The sequence below is a fragment of the Megachile rotundata genome, chromosome 1 (assembly GCF_050947335.1).
Source record: "Megachile rotundata isolate GNS110a chromosome 1, iyMegRotu1, whole genome shotgun sequence".
Classification (NCBI taxonomy): domain Eukaryota; kingdom Metazoa; phylum Arthropoda; class Insecta; order Hymenoptera; family Megachilidae; genus Megachile; species Megachile rotundata.
In genome coordinates this window covers 15,668,484-15,688,373 of record NC_134983.1, presented here as the reverse complement: position 1 = coordinate 15,688,373, position 19,890 = coordinate 15,668,484, and the positions used below count along the sequence as shown (strand labels likewise).

Here is a 19,890-nt window from a genome sequence, read left to right as displayed (position 1 = left end):
ACTCATGTACCTATATTAAATCACTCGTTTACTGAAATAATGATGTAGCAAAAAAATACAGACATTTTAATTCCAGACACGTTGATTCCTAAATTTTATAAACTTTATACCAGCCATCTTAAAAAATTTCTTCTAAAAACATTGAAAGATTTAATGGTATAAAAATACCATAAAACATCACGAAGTTTAAAGTTCATCGAAAATGACTGTATCGATATTTTATTAATACTTCAGGAACAAAATGGTGGGCAGTAAGAGCAATTAACTTAGACACTATAACAAAAAATCGGACATCTGTTTACAGTTCTACGATAGCCGATGACCGTGTGTCATTTTTCAAGCGCATAAATACGCGGACAATCGTCACTCCGGTTTCACACGCGCCGCCGCTGCGTTTACACGAAGCGTATTCCAGCGACGCAGGCGCAGCGTTGAAAATCCTCCCCGAGGGTTGGAGTGAGTCAGAACACACAGCAGGACGAAGGGAGGCCACGTTAATCGGCGATAGGCAGTCAGTCGGTCGGCAAGCAGCGCGCTCCGCGGACGTCAGCTCGCTTTTTCGAGCCGCTTCCACACGCCGATAAACGTTCCTCTTCACGCGTGACTTTCGTTCTGAATTTTCCTGCGCCACCTCGCCGTGTTCGATTTTTAAATAACCGAGAACAAAAAGTCCAAGAGGATGACATGTTCGAAATTTCGGATCGTATTCGACGAAACCTCGCGACGTTTAATGAAAAAGTGAACAGATCCGATTAATGGCGGCCTAAGTAATAATTGGAGATCCTCCTCGCTGTCATCCGCAGCGGCCAGGAGTATCGATGTTCGATCAACGCGAATTCGAATGACGGGGATCGTCCCTCGGGACATGCGAACCGGCGAGCCGTGTAATGGAAGTTGACAGGCGAGCAGCGTGTGCGTTTGAGCGACGCGAGCCAGCGGAAAGATGAACGAGACCAGCTGATGATACACCGGCTCTTTCTACCCTCGAATCCTATCTCTAGCTCGCGTAGTTGCCTTAGAACGTAGTGTTCGTATCAAGCTCGAAATCCTCTACCTCGAGATCGTGATATATTTTTTGTATGTATTTCCTAAGAGCGACCTCGATCAACCTCGATCCGAGCTACCACGAGTCTTCCAAAGGATCGGTCGTTGCTCAACTTGTTCCACGTGGCTGCGATTCTCGCGTATCGACTCTCTCGAACGTACTCTCCCGAGATCTGATCGTAGCGAGACTGTATTTTCTGCTTCGGGGTAGAGTTAATCTCCGGGGTAGCGAGATCGACGAAGCCGAGCATCCAGTTGCGTTGCAGCTGCAACGATTTCGAAACAGCTGCGGCAATATCGCGAGACGAGGAAGGGTGGCAGCGGAGAAGAGGGTTCAGGGGTGTCATCGCGATCCTCGAAGGTGACAGGAAAGGAAGGAGCGAGGGTGGCGGAGAAGGTGGCGAGGCTGGAAAAGAAGGAGGTGGAGGGTGAGAGTGGTGTCGTCGACGGTGGTGGAAGTGGTGGTATCGGTGGCAGTGGAACTAACGGTATCGAGGGTAACCGGAAAAATAACGGTGGTGCTAGTAGCAGCGGCAGCTGCACCAGTGGTGGTGTCGGTGGACTTTCGTGCAGGGGTGGAACGTTACGACTTCTAAGGGGACTGGTGGAGGGCCCGATAGGCAGGGTGGCCGCACGAGTGCACCGTTGGGGAACGGCAGGAGGGGTCAATCCCTCTGCACCCTCGGAACGGGAATGCCCCGGCGGAGAGGGCACCCCCCGTCGGAGCGTCCTCGACGCCACGAAGAATCGCCGGCTGATGGGCGCCAACCTCACTAAGCAGAGCAGGGTGAGTTGTCGAGGTTCCTAGGGGGTGACGCGTGTGTCTCTGCCTTCCGCCTTTCGTTTTCAACCGTCACGCGTCACGCGCATTCTCTTCTTATTTCCTGGCCTTTTGTTTCGAATAACGAAAGGAAGGAGAGGGCCAGAGTGACCAATATTGTGTCGCTTTTTGAGAAGAAATTTTAACCCCATCTCCTCTGTAAAGGTTTTGGCATCATGTATGTCATCTTATTTCGATTACTTATTTCGTACGACGGTCGTATCTTGGACTAATTTTACAAGACATTCGTGCAGAACTTGCTTACTAATATTACGTTGACATTAAAGTCTATCCCATAAAAATTTAAGAGCAAGTTGTGAGGTTTCTGGCTGAAGATACAGTCGACTCTGAGATCGAACTTGTTTCCACGAAACTTTCTGAACTACTTCCAACACGTGGAACGGTACCTCACCTTCTGTATTTATAAAGCATCCTTGATTTTCCTGTAATAAAAGATGATATGTCGAAAATGCTGCCTTATTTTCTACTATTTTTTAAACACAACCGAACACATTTTTCTCGAGTGAAATATACAAATTTCACGTTTACTCGTGTGATGTATTTTTAGTAAGAGAACAGCATTCTTTTTCTCTTCGATATCGGTACAGATTGGAAGACAGTGAAGCGGAAAGGGTTGGAATTTCCCATGAAGTGTAAAAGGTCTAGCTGGACGATTAAAATGGGGTAAATGACCGAAGGGTTGATCTCAGGTAGAAAGAAAGATAATTCACAACTGTTGTACAACGTGGATAACAAAGGGTTAAACCTCGCAATATTATCGCAGGCTTTGAAGTTAAAATAGAACAGATGTTACATAATTATGAATTTATATTAAAACATTACGAAGTTACGTTGACAATGTGATTTTCAATTAAAAAGTTCAATTATCCAATGTAATCATTATCGTTAGCAAGGCATTACCAATTAATCACTTCTCAATTTAAAAGTATCCATCGATTATAATTGAATCTTAATCAATGACAGGATAATAAAAATTCCTATAATACTAATCTTACACTAAACCCGAATGCAAGTAGACGTTGACACAGCATTATCCCAAGAATAAAATATTAAACCTTATCACGAAACGCAAACGAAAAAACAGTTTCAATTTCCTGCATCAGAGGGTGTATACAGAGTAGAAATAAATGGCATGTAGTTAGCCACGAATGGAAGAAACAAAGAGCGTTATCATTTACGATCTTCTCGTTGCTTTAAAATATAACGTTTGAGGATAAAATGGAGAGCGCACTCGTAAGCGAAAAAAGCTCGTTTTATCATTTACGCGAGAACAAAAGGGATTACATTTACGAAGTTCCTGCGTTCTATATGCAGTATACCTTTGGTATAATACACGGGTAATGAGTCACGATGATTTGTTCTGGACATTACAGAGGATTTCGTCGTAAAAAGTCTATCCATTGCGAACTTGTTTGAATATTTGTCTCGCGTCATAAACCGATAATCGCGATAAAAGTTCTAGCTACATAACAGTTTCGTTGTCTCGTTACCACGTGCAGCTTTTTGTAATGCATGGGGTTTCAACATGTGGCGATTTAAGGGAGCGAGATGATCTAATATAGTAGTGATTCAATACGTGGTGATTCAATGCGTGGCAATATAACGAGCGGTAATATAACGCGTGGCGATATAACATATAATGATTCGACGCTTGATTTTACGTTTGGCGATTTGGAGCAAGGTAATCTAACGCTGTAGTGATCCAACATGTGGTGATTGGACATGTGGCAATATAACGCGTGGCGATATAACGCGAGGCAATATAATGCGTGGTGATTCAACGTGTAGTAATTCACCACGTGGTGATGTAACGCATGGTAATTCGACGCGTGGAGATCTAACGCGTAGTAATTCGACGCTCGACAATATAACGCGACGCAATACAACGCGTGGTGATTCGATGTGAAGTTATTTGCCAAGTGGCAATGTAACGCGTGGCAATATAACGCGTGGTAGTTCAACGCATGGAGATCTAACGTATGGCAATTCAACGCGTGGAGATCTAACGCGTGGTAATTCAATGCGTGGAGATCTAACATGTGGTAATTCAACGCGTGGAGATCTAACGCGTAGAAATTCGACTTGTGGTGATATAACGCGTGGTAATTCACGCGTGGAGATCTAACGCGTGGTAATTCAACGCGTGGAGATCTAACGCGTGGTAATTCAACGCGTGGAGATCTAACGCGTGGAAATTCGACTTGTGGTGATATAACGCGTGGTAATTCAACGCATGGAGATCTAACGCGTGGAGATCTAACGCGTGGAAATTCGACTTGTGGCGATATAACGCGTGGCAATATAACGCGTGGTAATTCAACGCGTGGAGATCTAACGCGTGGAAATTCGACTTGTGGCGATATAACGCGTGGTAATTCAACGCGTGGAGATCTAACGCGTGGTAATTCAACTCGTGGCAATATAACGCGTGGTAATTCAACGCGTGGAGATCTAACGCGTGGTAATTCGACTTGTGGCAATATAACGCGTGGTAATTCGACTTGTGGCAATATAACGCGTGGAAATTCGACTTGTGGCGATATAACGCGTGACAACTTAACGCATGGTAATACATCGCTTAGTATTATGGCACGTGGTGATCTAAACACGTGGTTATCTAACTCGCAGCAAAGTAAATAGTCTCCCAAATACGTGGCAATCTTCACATGGCAATATAACGCGTGGCACTATACCGCAACCACGTAGATTTCGATCTAAATATTTGAGTCAAAAATTCCTGCGATCGACTAAGAATAAAAAGTCAATAAAGAAATCCCTCAGAATGTTACGTGCTAAAAAGTGATTCGGCGTTTCCGATGCGGAGGTAGAACGATGTAGATAAATTCGACGAGAAACGATAAAAATATGAAACGGACGAGAAAGGAAGAAAAAAGATAACGAGGAAACTCACGGGCCATTTAAGCTCTCCCGCAGGTATCGCACGTAGATATCTACGTCCATGAGAGACACCCATTCACCGACGGTTTTCCGTGCGGATGAATGAAGCATTCATACGGCTCGCGTTCGTAAAAGCCAGCGAGTTTACTTTGATGATCTGAATCGCACGGTTTCTACCGATTCAGCTTGTACGCGCCTCGACGATTCGTATTCACGCGTTCCCTTGTTTCTTGTCTTTCTCTTTTTTTCGATCGTGATTGCCGCGATGAATGGAAGCCAAAGAAACGACCGTTGAAAAAGACACCGTTGCCTATCGTTCGCGGTTGATCATCTGCAACAGCTAGAGGCACCTCTAATCAGAGTCACCACATAATCAAGGTTTTATCTGTTATGCTGTTTTTTAGCGAATCCCGCAGCGGAATTTCATTTTTGAGTAATTGTATGATTTAATTGAACGATACACTTTGTGTCATTATACGTTTTTATTCGTTTTTTTATGTATTGCGCTTTGTCTCTTCTTATCAGAGTAATCTATTTGTTATGTGTTTCTTTTAAATCTTACATTTTATACATTTTTGTAAAATCTGTAATTACAGAGCACGTAATTTTAGAGTTGCAGTGACTTTATACAAATTTACAAAAATTTTGTAGAAGTAAATATATAAAATTTTATGAGAAATTTGTCCAAATAAATACATAAGATTCCGCAAAGATTTTAGAGAAATAAATACATCAAATTTTATGATGAGTTTGTCCAAATAAATACATCAAATTTCACAAAGATTTCAGACAAATAAATATATCAAAATTTACAAAGGTTTTATGCAAAGAGATATAAAATCGTGTTTAATATACCTATATGAAATGCAAAGTGTCTTTAATACCTACTTTCATAGCGACAGGTGTATTATTTGTAGAGAGTTATTTTATAGGGAGTATTCGCAAGTTGTTTGGATAATACAAGAACCTTTTCACGTAAACCAATAAACGTCTATACAATCCCAAGAATTTCTCCGGCAGCTGTTGATCGAGTCGTTTCACATTCTTTGGCACACAACCTTCAGTCTTCAAATTTTCCACCTAAAAATCTCAGGAATGCAAACTCGCTGCCATTCGTGGCACATTCCTAACAATTTTGGTATGTCGTTTGCATTTCCCGGATTTTATGCTACACGATGCAACATGTTTATATGGAAAAATCACTGCGATTAATTTATAATAGAAACTGATTATAATGCAAGATCTAAGTGATTGTGGGCTCTCGTTATATTGCCATGATGGATAGTAGGGTTCTTAAAAATTGCAATATAGGGTGAGGTCGAAAGATTGATGGTTTGAAAGGGTAGAAAGTCGAATATTTGAAATTTTAACAATTTCTAAATTTGAAGAGCTATAATTTTTACTTTTTCTGGGATTGCAGTCCTAAATTTTCAAATTTCCAAATTTCTCAATTTCTAAATTTCTAAATTTCCAATTTCCCAAGTTCCCAAGTTCCCAAATTTCTAAATTTCCAATTTCCCAAATTTCCAAATTTCCAAATTTCCAATTTCCCAAGTTCCCAAATTTATAAATTTCCAATTTCCCAAGTTCCCAAATTTCCAAATTCTCAAATTTTTAAATTTCCAATTTCCCAAGTTCCTAAATTTCTAAATTTCCAATTTCCCAAGTTCCCAAATTCCCAAATTTTCAAATTTCTAAATTTCCAATTTCCCAAGTTCCCAAATTTCCAAATTTTAAAATTTTTAAATTTCCAATTTCCCAAGTTCCCAAATTCCCAAATTCCCAAATTCCCAAATTTCCAAATTTCCAAATTTTCAAATTTTTAAATTTCCAATTTCCCAAGTTCCCAAATTTCTAAATTTCCAATTTCCCAAGTTCCCAAATTTCTAAATTTCCAATTTCCCAAGTTCCCAAATTCCCAAATTCCCAAATTCCCAAATTTCCAAATTTCCAAATTTTCAAATTTTTAAATTTCCAATTTCCCAAGTTCCCAAATTTCTAAATTTCCAATTTCCCAAGTTCCCAAATTTCTAAATTTCCAATTTCCCAAGTTCCCAAATTCCCAAATTCCCAAATTCCCAAATTTCCAAATTTTCAAATTTCTAAATTTCCAAGTTCCCAAGTTTCCAAGTTTCCAAATTTCCAAATTTCTCAATTTCTAAATCACCAAATTTCTAATTTTCAAAATTTCTATATATCCAAATTTTTAAATCTCCAAATTCCTAAACCCCCAAATTCCCAAATCTCCAAATTTCTATATATCCAAACCTCTACATCTCCAAATTTTTGCCTCCCCAAAAAACCGTAAATTCCTAAATCTGCAAATTCCCAAATCGAAAATCAGAATATCTGAAAGCAAAAAAAATCTGCCAACATCAAAAATCGTCGCACAGTGCCACCAAAGGTTATTCAGTATCGGCAATATTAACGTCGATAACCCGAACGTAATAGAATCGCATGTTAGCACGAAAGTCCAGAAATTCGTGGAAACGTAGTTTCGCGTTCATTTTCAAAATAGCCCGAGCTGACTATGTAACCTTTTACAGAGGTATCGTAAGTCACGGGTCCTTTATCAAATCCGGCTAATTAACGTCGATCGTAGAGGAACGCCAGTGAAATGGAACAGGGATTTAATTATTCCTCGACACGGACATGGAACCACCGAATTTGCATTCGCTCGTTACACGAATTACGCTGAATAGGCTAGTTTCTTTGATAACAGCCTGAAAATTATTACGGTGAAACGATGTCAAAAAAAGCCTTAATGGATGCTAATAGTTTATGGGATGAAAATGCTTGATAGAATATTAATAAGAGAAAGGATAATTATGGTACATGGTAGCTGGTTGAACGTTTCAAAAATAGAATAATATGATTTCATTTTTAACGAACTTGTTATTTGATACTTAACAGAGTTATCAAGTACAGAAATGTCTGTATTCATTTATTCATTTATGCATTTTTATTTAATTATTCTTCTGGCAGTGCTGGTATGAATGTTTGTTGCGAATATGTGTACTAAAATTAAATTAGTATGTACATATATTGAATATTAAGTATATATTTACTGTAGTTTAATACACCTACTATATTGCATTTAAAACATGTGTTTCCTGTATCAGATAAATATGTACATTTACTAAAATTTACAAATGTAAACATTTTTACAATATCCAATATTGCAATTGTCATTGACAAAAGAAAATTTGTGATCTAAAAAAAAGAAATATAAGATGTTACAACGGATGTTAATCATAAAGTAAAATATATCTCTAAAAATTTTAACTTAACTGAATTTTAAAAACTTTACATTTCATATTAAATGGATAACAGAAGCTGCAACAAAATCGTGTATTCGTTTAAATTAACCAAAAAGTCAGACATATTTTTATTTACGTAACGAGCGCACAACGTGTACATAATTCAGTGTAAATGTCTACAAAATGAGTACAAATGTATACAAGGTTTGTAAAAATAAAGCTTGAAAAATACGGTGGTCACGCAGTCTAATTTTCCATGTATTGTCGCAACGCGAATTTTCACACAAATACAACGGTCACTGTATCGATCCGTTCGCAAACAGCCAACGCAAGATTCGCCCCATGAAATGGAAAAGTACACATGATTCGCACGTTGCACCGGTAACATCGAGGTTGAGAAGTGTTAATTATCCTGTTTGCACAGTTGTGCCCACCGTTCGATTGTTTATCGTGACTTCCTTTGATATCTACTGTGCGTTCGTTACTTTTTTAATTTCTACCTTCGGTGGTTTTGGTGGTTTGTAGACTAGGAGGTGGGTTACAAAAATTCGCTACTTCAGAAACTTAAACTAGCAGAAATTCAACATCTCCAAATTTTAATAACTTATAATAACAATAATTTACAAATTCAATGCTTTAAAAGTTTGATAACCGAAGACTCAGCAAATGTAGCTGCCTAGACATCAATATCTTAGTCGTACTACTGCCGAGTACCGATAAATAGCCGTCACATAACCAACCTCCACTCCAAAATTCCATTATTCTTACATTAATGTTCATAAAAATTTTCAATCCACACCAAGTTGAAACAATAACACGTGTCTGAAATTCCTTCCATCGAGTCCCGTTAATTGTCACGTAGTGTCACGTAATAAGGCGACTGCCGAGCGTTTACATCCCCAGGGGGGCACCGTTCCCCTTGGCGAAGGTGCGAAGCGTGCAAGATTTATCGCGATTCGGCACGTGACCAAGCCGCTATCAGTCCCTTTGCTCCAGAAACGTTCACCTGGCTTTCCAGCTTTTACTTTCTCCAGCCTCACTCGCGAGCTAGAAAATCCGATCGTGGCCGAGGATGTGCACGCTCGTTGAATTATTAAGACCACTCTTCGCCGGATGCTGGAGGGACGCAAGCGATACGCGATCGTTCGCGGACTTCATTAATTATTTGTCGCTCGATCAGCTAGCCCTCGAAAGATGGCCCCCCTCGCCGCAATGTCGATTGGACGAGAGGAGGTGTTCTCGCAGAATCGACACGCACGTGCCCCGAATAAAACGCACGCGCACGCACTGAGTCACCGGGGACTTTGAACCGACAACCCTGTCGCCGAAAAACGAATACTAATGGCTACAGCTGAAGCGTCGTAAAACGATAACCGACAAGAAAGTTTGAGCTATATGTTGCCATTCCGATGCTATTTCACCGACAACTTTAGCATGTTATACTGTACGTTTTTATATCTTTTACATATACAGGGTGTCTCACAACTAGGTCACGGAAATGGGTTGTGTGGGACGTGATTCTGAACGTGGTGATTCAATGCTTGGTAATTCGACGCCTGGTAATTCGGTGAGTGGTGATTCTACGCGTGGTGATTCGACGCGTAGTGATTTGGCGCGTGGTAATTCGACGCGTGGTAATTCGACGCGTAGTGATTCGGCGCATGGTAATTCGATACGTGGTAATTCGACACGTGGTAATCCAAAGCGTGGTGATTCGACGCGTGGTAATTCGCCGCGTGGTAATTCCACGCGTGGTGATTCGACGCGTGATAATTCGACGCGTGGTAATTCAAAGAGTGGTGATTCGACGCGTGGTAATTCCGCGCGTGGTGATTCGACGCGTGATAATTCGGCGCGTGGTAATTTGATACGTGGTAATTCGGCGCGTGGTAATTCAACGCGTGGTAATTCGACGCGTGGTAATTCCGCGCGTGGTGATTCGACGCGTGATAATTCGGCGCGTGGTAATTTGATACGTGGTAATTCGGCGCGTGGTAATTCGACGCGTGGTAATTCGACGCGTGGTAATTCGGCGCGTGGTAATTCGACGCGTGGTAATCCAAAGCGTGGTGATTCGACGCGTGGAGACATTCCGATCTGGAGACTCGATCGAGAGTTTTAGGTATTATTATTATAGGTATTTTGGTGTTTTCGTATGCTACTGCGTCACTACTGCTCTGCTATATCTAATATATTATTAAAATAATTTGAAATTGCTGTATTTATAACTAGAGACATAAATAGAATGTTACGTCAGTGAGCCCCTCCTAGATCGCTTAATCTGCCCTTCACTCTTATATCACGAATCATTGATTAACAAGGTGTAGACATTAAGTAGTAATCCCACAGAATGCGATTAGCGGTACGTCGATATTTTCATTACTAACTTTCATCGATCCCGCCCTTCCTAATTTAATTTATCTAATCTGGAGCGAACGCTATAGCAAACATCCCGATGTTATCTACTCCTACCTTTATCTCCCGATTTCTGGTGTACAGTGACTATCAAAAGTAAGTAAACACGTGGAGTTTACGGTAAAATATTTGTATTTGAACAAATATTTAGCTTTATAAAACAGATTATGTATTTATTTTAAATATTAGGGATACAAACGCCTTTCGCTGAAAACTGCAGGTGCCAACTTGTGGCATCCATTGTATCTGAATTGAATTTTCGAGGAAATCCGGAGCTACGTGCCGAGAGAATTAAAAGCAAGGCTGCTTGAAATCGGGAAGAAAAAAAGGTCTATTAAAGAGAGTCAGGTGAAAGACGTTTAGTCGAGAGGGTCCAAACGAAAGATATCGCGGAATACAATCTGGTAAAAGCCGACTGACCACTGCGTACCGGGCTTAAGGGATGGTCGGAGCGGATTTATGGTGCCTTAAATCCCGACGAACGTTCACTACCCCGCCATGGCTATTCTTCTTTTTGGGGGTTACCTCTCGTCGCCCCGTAATACCATCTTGTCCTTCTTTTCCAGTCGCGAGTCAACGAAACGACCTAGACAGAGCTCTCAGCAAGTTTGGCCCCTCTCCGGGTCACTTTCGACTTTCCAACTTTCTTAGATGAGGATTTAAATCGATATATTATTCATGCGAATACCTATGTTCTTCCCGGAGCTCTTTATTATGTCCTGACAAAGACGCAGTACCTTATTTAAAAATATGAGATCTTTGGTACAGAAGTTGTACTCTATTTTATACGTGAAGGTATTAACAGACCAAAGAATTTTATATAATTCATAAAGAGTGAAATTTAATAATAGTGTCGTTGATAGTCAAGTTTAGGTTGTCAACAAATTGTCATTCAACGAAGAAATAATATTTAAAATGTTTGTAATAATTCTTCGTACAATGACAATTACTGTGCATGAATTATAAAAAGGACGTTCAACTGAACTGATCATAAAATTGGAATTGTACATGTTTTATAAAGACATGTTCTATTGAATTACTATCATATTCCCATAAATTTTGTGAAGTCATTATCTGATAAAAGACGAAAAGTAACATCGTCAAATACAGTAGCAGTTCACGAGAAGAAGGTACACGTTTTTAAGGGGACACTATTGGTTGCACAATGAGCAAGAAGATAGACACGTCGATCGATAACCGCACGTGAGTTTCATGCCAGACACGTGCGACGCATGAAAAACTTACGCTCTTAACAAGATTCAATGGCAATTCTTAGCGGCGTATCCAAAGGATTCATCTATAGATTAACAAATGCTCTAACACCTTTCCTCTATCTTCTTCGTGTATCGATTGCGGACTACATGCGATTAAACGTGTAAGATACCTCTCTTTACTTCTTATGGAGATGTAGTTAAATGCCTTACAGTAGAGTTTGGATTTAAGTTACAATTCCTATCAATTTGATTTGAATGAATTTTTGAAACTGTCAAGATAAGCAGTGTTTAATATTTTTTATTTATAGTGAAAAGAAAAATATTATAATTGAAAGAATTACCACGCGTCGGACTACCAGGCGTCGAATCACCACGCTTTGAATTACCACGCGTCGAATTACAACGCACCGAATTACCACGCGTCGAACTACCACGCGTCGAACTACCACGCGTTCAACTACCACGCGTCGAATTACCACGCACCGAATTACCACGTGTCGAATTACCACGCGCCGAATTACCACGTATCGAATTTCCACGCATCGAATTACCACGCGTCGAATTATCATGCGTCGAATCACCACGCGTGGAATTACCACGCGTCGAATTACCACGTATCAAATTACCGCGCGCCGAATCACTACGCATCGAATTACCACGCGTCGAATTACCACGCGTGGAATTACCACGCGCCGAATTACCACATATCGAATTTCCACGCGTCGAATTACCACGTATCGAATTTCCACGCGTCGAATCACCACGCGTCGAATCACCACGCGTCGAATCACCACGCGTCGAATCACCACGCGTCGAATCACCACGCGTGGAATTACCACGCGGCGAATTACCAGGCGTCGAATCACCACGCTTTGGATTACTACGCGTCGAATTACCACGTATCGAATTACCACGCGTCAAATCACTACGCGTCGAATTACCACGCGTCGAATTACCACGCGCCGAATCACTACGCGTCGAATTACCACGCGTCGATTCACCACGCGTCGATTCACCACGCGTAGAATCACCACTCACCGAATCACCACGCGTCGAATTACCAAGCATTGAATCACCTCGTTCAGAATCACGTCTCCCACGACCCATTTCCGTGACCCAGTTGTGAGTCACCCTGTATATGTAAAAGATATAAAAACATACAGTATAACATGCTAAAGTTGTCGATGAAATAGCATCGATAAAAACAACGTTAATAAAGTAGCATCTAACGATTTCACGGCAACTCGTTTGCTCCACCCTCGGCTGAAATTTTATTCAGAAGACGTTGACGCTTTTCAAGCTCAGAGGAGCACGACCGAGCGGATTTATTGCCGCGGGTTACGTCCGACGGACGCGAAATGAATCGTAAAGAAAAGAAGCTTAACGAGCAAATAAAACATCGACCAGGATTCAGCCAGGAAAACTCGTCCTATTTACGATTCGCTCCCGGTTAGGATAACGTTGATCTGTACCGATCACAGAGCTCCTTCCTACGTTTCTAGCTTCCGGCTACGTTTTATCCGCTCGGGATTTGTCGCAGATTTCGATTTTATTTCGATGCTTCGGGCTACAATTTCCACGAACAATGCAAATCGAACGCAAATCGTTTACGGTGAAACATAAACGGATTCGCAGTGCCTGTTCGTTACAGGATTTGATGGACGTCGACGGAATCAAGTTTGAATTATATGGGAATTTGGAAATTGGGGACGTTTTGTTCAGGCTTGCACCGACAAATTGTATTTCATTATCTTTGTCATTTTTATTTCGCAATCACTTCAAGTTTTCCAAATTTTCACATTTTAAATATTAAAACTTGTCAACCATCATATTTCAGAATCTTTAATTGGATACATATTCCAATTCTCAAATACTCGATACTTATTTCTGAATTCTTCAAATTTTTAAATTCATAAATTCTCAAATCTCGAGGCGTCAAATTACCAATATTTACAACTAAGTCTAAAGTAGAACTTTCTCAGGAGTACTATCGACTATACCCTAGGAATCTACTCTATCGAAAATGAAACGAGAGTCAGGACATCGTGGATATCGGACATTTTGTTGATTAAACCAAGATGCAAGGCAGAACCGATCGAGCGGAATGATTCGCGTCAGGGAAGGGCAGAAAAAAGCCGGAAGAGAGGAGCTCGTCGATCTTGAAGGGTACCGGTGGGAGGAATTATTCATGAATTTAAATCGAAGCGTTGCACGGTACATTGATTGCACCCTTTCGATTCTGAACGCGGCTAGAGTCGTTCTCCTCTCCGGCAACGGCTGCTCTGCCCTATCAATAATTGCGCTCGGCCAATGTGCCGAAAGCAGTATTTCACACGATTTAACTCGATGTGCCTCCCATTGCGCCTATAGCCGCCGATAATAAATCGTACACCATGGAAGCTTGGAAAACAAGCGGTCCCGTTTCCTGTCGATCGTTTCTACGAAAAATGTTCGTCGGAAAAGATCGACTGCTCTAAATTGCTCTTGGTCTTTCATTGCAATACTGTGAAATTGCAAATTTCTTCGTATTCTTATGGCTTTTTAGGCTTGGGTTATATCTCGCGACTGGTTTGGGTTACGCGTGCTAATTCGACCCGTGGTGATTCGACGCGTGGTAATTCGACGCGTGGCGATTCGATGCGTGGTAATTCGACGCGTGGTGATTCGACGCGTGGTGATTTGATGCGTGGTAATTCCACGCGTAGTGATTCGATGCGTGGTGATTCGACGCGTGGAAATTCGATACATAGTAATTCGATGCGTGGTGATTTGATGCGTGGTAATTCCACGCGTGGTGATTCGACGCGTGGTAATCCGACGCGTGGTAATTCCACGCGTGGTGATTCGATGCGTGGTAATCCGACGCGTGGTAATTCGACGCGTGGCGATTCCATGCGTGGTAATTCCACGCGTGGTGATTCGACGCGTGGTGATTTGATGCGTGGTAATTCCACGCGTAGTGTTTCGACGCGTGGTAATCCGACGCGTGGTAATTCCACGCGTGGTGATTCCACGCGTGGTAATCCGACGCGTGGTAATTCCACGCGTGGTGATTCGACGCGTGGTAATCCGACGCGTGGTAATTCCACGCGTGGTGATTCGACGCGTGGTGATTTGATACATGGTAATGCCACGCGTGGTGATTTGACGCGTGGTGCTTTGATGCGTGGTAATTCCACGCGTACTGATTCAACGCGTGGTAATTTGATGCGTGGTAATAATTGACAGAATTTTGTGAATTACTTTCGACGTTTTGGTTAATAAGAAAATTTTGATTGTTACAGAGAGAGGCCACGCAGCGAGATGTGGAACGTGAGCGACGACAACGAATGGAGGCCGAAGCTCGTGTACGCGAGGTTACGGCAGAAGCTGAAAGAGCACGCTCCAGGGTTCATCATCTTCAAAGAGAACTGGCCAGGTAAGAAAATTCATTGTATCCATCATTCATACAACGCAATCATTTTTCTCGAAATTATTTTTAAATGAATTCGAAATCGTTCGCAGTTTCGTGTGATATAATCAAGAAAGAATTACACCACAATTTAGTTCAGATTTTGCTGACGTATCAATTATTTTTTTAATTTCTCTGTCCCGATCAGAATGTTTACGCAATTCGTTTTCGGTTTAATTAAAATACGACGTGAGCTTGGGCGCTGTAAAAGCACCTGAATCGGTGATATCGAAAAAAATACGAACGTGTAGAGCACAAAAACGGGAGTGGTCGAGATGGAGTGCAGTACGAGAGCAAATATTTTTGCTCGGTGGTACGTTTGATTTCGATCAATCTTCGCTGATTTTTATCACGCTGCTGGCATTCGATGTTCGTGGAAAATTTAGGTATTTTGATATTTAGGAATTTGGTAGTTTAGAAATTTAGAGGTGTTAGAATTTATGAATTTATAAAATTCTAGACTTAAAATGTAGAAATTTCCAATTCTCAAAATTTTCAAATTTCCACTTTAAAAATTGAGAAATTCCCCATTTAAAAATTAAGGGTTCAATAATAATCAGAAGAAATCTATGTCTACTGAGTCCGGTACTCACGTTTTCACCGATACACCGAAGAGGAACTAAGCCTGTAAATCGATGCGTTTGCCAAACATCCGGCAATAATTCGAGACGCTTGTTCGACATCGATTTCTCCTTCCTTTACTTGCCCCTTCCCTCTTATTGCACCCTCTTCGTCCCTGTGTGTCGGGGCTCGCGAAAATCGCTTATTTCATCGAGCCGCAGACAGCACTTTATTTTCCCGTACAACCTCGCTGGAAAAGTATCGGCGCGATATAACGTATAAATAATGAGACCGCGTTTCCCACGCAATAACTAGCGGATTTCATGGTAAATCATCGATATTGGCATTCTTCCAATAACGTATACGCGACTAAAGGGTGGTCACCCCGCGGATATATTATCAGGCTGTATCGAGCTAGCCGAGATTACAACCCCTTCCAGCTGCTGCTTGGCGCGAATTGTGAATCATGAAAATTTTATCCACTTTGCTCTTCGTATTTAACCTTTTATGCGCAAGGATTACATAAGGTGTAGATAATTATATTTTGTTAAGGTTAGGTTAGGTTTTTTGCAAGATTCACATAGGGTATATATGATATTAAGGTTATAGTATCTTGTTGAGGTTATATCTTGTTAAGGTTGGGTTAGGTTTCGTGCAAAACACACATATATGATGTCTTATTAAAATTAGGTTAGGTTTTTTGCAAAACACACATGAGGTATATATGATGTCTTATTAAGATTGTATCTTGTTGAGGTTATATCTTACTAAGGTTAGGTAAGGTTTTGTTAGATTAGGTATTGAAATTGCAATAGCTGGTTGAGGTTATAGTGTGTTACTAACATTATATCGTATTAAGGTCATAGATTATTTAATGAATATTATATGTTATTTATATACATGTACGTATGCAACATATATGTATAAATAAAATATCATGCATACATGTACATCATACATACACAAGTATATCTAACAATAAGTGATGTATGATGTACATGTATAACGTGTATGTATGTGTACACATATGTACGTATGTGTCTATATGTGCAGGTATGTATGTGTACACATATGTACGTATGTGTGTATGTGTACAGGTATGTACGTGTGTAGGAATATGCATATGTATATATGAATGTATGTGTACACATGTGTAATAAGTATGTATATATGCACATGTGTACATATATATGCATGTGTACGCCTATGTACGTGTACGTATATGTTAGCAGTCTGCGATTTGTCAAATGTCGGCTAGTTAGCACAGGATTAATTTTTTGAAGGTTTTAATTAATCTCTGCGTCGTGAACAGCATATATGTGCGTCACGGAAAGATATATTCCGTGCACGTGTATGGTAGAACACAAGGACAGTTACAGATAGCAGGTAGGGCGAAGGTAAGAGGTCGATAATAATTCTTTCATATTGAACCTTTCTCGATGACAAATCTCAGCGTCGGAAACGGCATCAGGCGGATATATTACAACGGATATCGGAAGGTGGGATTGTGGCGTTAAATCATAAGAGGTTTCGCTAAAAGATTTGCCATAGGTGAAACGGTGAAGCTGTGTTAAAAATTACAAGTAGTTGAAATTGTTCTACCAAGAGAATAACCTGTGTCTCATTATGAAACTTTAACGAGCTTTTCTTATGATGTTAGATCACTTGCAACAAAATTCAAGAAAACACAAGATTTTCATAACACACTAATATCGACTCAGCGAAAGAATAATTAGTTCACCTGCTAATAGGTTTATACTTAATTTAATGTCTTTCTCCGCCATTAATTTTTTCCACCGACAAATCCAATAAAAAAGCTGATTAAAACGAACGGTCCGTTAATGATTTTTATCGCCCCTTATTTTACGCCTCGCAGGTTGTAACTGGATGTAACGACTCAGCAAAAATTTATAGTCTCATAACTCGAAAACTTGCCGCGGAAGATTAGAAAAATCAATTTCCTCTGTCCTGCTGTCCGATAACGGTGTTACGCGTCTAAAAAGAAAGAAACGGCTTAGCCTCGCTCGAAATCCATTAATGACGCGACCGAATGCAACGATTCGAGAGGATCGAATAATTGCTTAATTATCCGCAGTTCATTAGTCATGTTCAATTATACGAGGCAAGTGTTAAATGGAGTATTAAGTGCGGTGTAAAATACAACGTTGAAGCACCGCTGTGGGGATCCTGTAAACGGCTGAAATTTAATTCTCCCGTTCAATTGTGCCCACGCAAACACAGTGCAACTGACTGTTCAACTCGTATATTTTCATTAAATTTTTCGTGTAATTTTCAATTTCGTAAATTTGATATTTTTTGTGGTCGGGGGATTGTAGGTTGGATATTCAGTATTTTTAATTTTTCTATTTTGTAAAGTTTCTCAAGTCCCTAATTTCCCGCTTCTCTAATTTTTCGCTTTCCTAATTTCTCAACTCTCTAATTTCGCGCTTCTCTAATTTCCCAATTCTCTAATTTCCCATTTTCCTAATTTTCCATCTCCCTAATTTCCCATCTCCCTAATTTCCCATCTCCCTAATTTCCCATCTCCCTAATTTCCCATCTCTCTAAGTTCCCATCTCCTTAATTTCCCATCTCCCTAATTTCCCATCTCTCTAACTTCCCATCTCCCTAATTTCCCATCTCCCTAATTTCCCATCTCTCTAATTTCCCATCTCTCTAATTTCCCATTTCCCTAATTTCCCATCTCCCTAATTTCCCATCTCTCTAAGTTCCCATCTCCTTAATTTCCCATTTCCCTAATTTCCCATCTCCCTAATTTCCCATCTCCCTAATTTCCCATCTCCCTAACTACCCATCTCCCTAATTTCCCAATTCCCACTTCTCCAAATTCCCAACCCCAACATTTAATCGATCACTCGAATAATCGAATCGTACAACGATGTGTAAATGAACATAACGATCACGAGTGTAAGATTCGCAGCTTAAGAAGGCACAAAGGACATCCAGAAACAGCAATCGTGTCCATGTGCCGCGAAGCATAGTGGGCCCGTTGAGAAGCGCATCGGTGCTTTTGTCGTTTTCACGCACAATGCGCTGGCGTCTCCTGTCTGGTGGCAAAATGCCACGAGCAACCCTCGCTCTATCCTACAGGATCGACCCCGTCCCGTTTCCGAGATGCGTTGGACGTGACTCGCCATGGGGAGAGATCCCGTGGCGCTCCGGTTGTAACGTGTTCTAACAACGTCTGTTCGGCTAGCTTCGATACACCAAAAACGAGATACAGAGTCTCGGACTTTTTGTTCATGAACTTCCGAGACCGGTGAATTCAGAAAGGAATAGAGTGAGTTGAATCTGTATCGAATGAGAAGGTACTTCGAGCGGACTTCCGGTGGGAACATTGTGCAAGAAGATAGGAATATGAAATGCATCCTTTAAATCTTCAGAGAGAAAGATGGTCGGTGTTTTTGCTCTTTGAATTGAATTAATTTTATATGGTAAGAGAGATAGTGAAGTAGCTAGATAGCAAGGTAATAAAATGGCTGAATAGTAATGTAGGAATATAGCAAAATAGGTAAACTACAGGATAACAAATGTACAAACTGTAAAATAGCAAAACTGCAGCATAGTAAAAGTACGAATTGTAAAATAGCAAGACTGCAGCATAACAAAACTGCAAACTGTAAGATAGCAAAACTGCAGTACAATAAAACTACACACTGTAAAATAGCAAAATAGCAGAACTGTAAAATGCAAAGGTACAAATCTGCAAAATTGTAAATCTGCAAAATAGGGAAATAATAAAATAGTAAAATAGTAAAATAGTAAAATAGTGAAATAGTGAAATAGTGAAATAGTGAAATAGTAAAATAGTAAAATAGTAAAATAGTAAAATAGTAAAATAGTAAAATAGTAAAATAGTAAAATAGTAAAATAGTAAAATAGTAAAATAGTAAAATAGTAAAATACTAAAATACTAAAATACTAAAATACTAAAATACCAAAATACTAAAATACCAAAATACTAAAATACCAAAATACTGAAATACCAAAATACTAAAATACCAAAATACTAAAATACCAAAATACTAAAATACCAAAATACTAAAATACCAAAATACTAAAATACCAAAATACTAAAATACCAAAATACTAAAATACCAAAATACTAAAATACCAAAATACTAAAATACCAAAATACTAAAATACCAAAATACTAAAATACCAAAATACTAAAATACCAAAATA

The 19,890-nt window shown here is 40.1% G+C and overlaps 1 protein-coding gene across 8 annotated transcripts in view; it reads left to right on the top strand.

Annotated features, from left to right (window-relative positions):
• LOC100876384 (uncharacterized) overlaps positions 1-19,890 on the top strand; it is a 365,375-nt gene that overhangs the window by 313,826 nt on the left and 31,659 nt on the right. For 7 of the 8 annotated variants that reach the window (XR_001097441.2, XM_076535030.1, XM_012297792.2 and 4 more), the window contains exon 6: positions 14,957-15,090. Coding sequence is in view for 7 of the 8 variants with exons in the window: in XM_076535030.1 (XP_076391145.1) it covers positions 14,957-15,090 (134 nt within the window). In the remaining variant the exon portion in view is untranslated. Of the gene's footprint in view, positions 1-505; positions 1,832-14,956; positions 15,091-19,890 lie in introns of those variants that run through there. The other variant, XM_076535041.1, reaches the window with a different exon arrangement.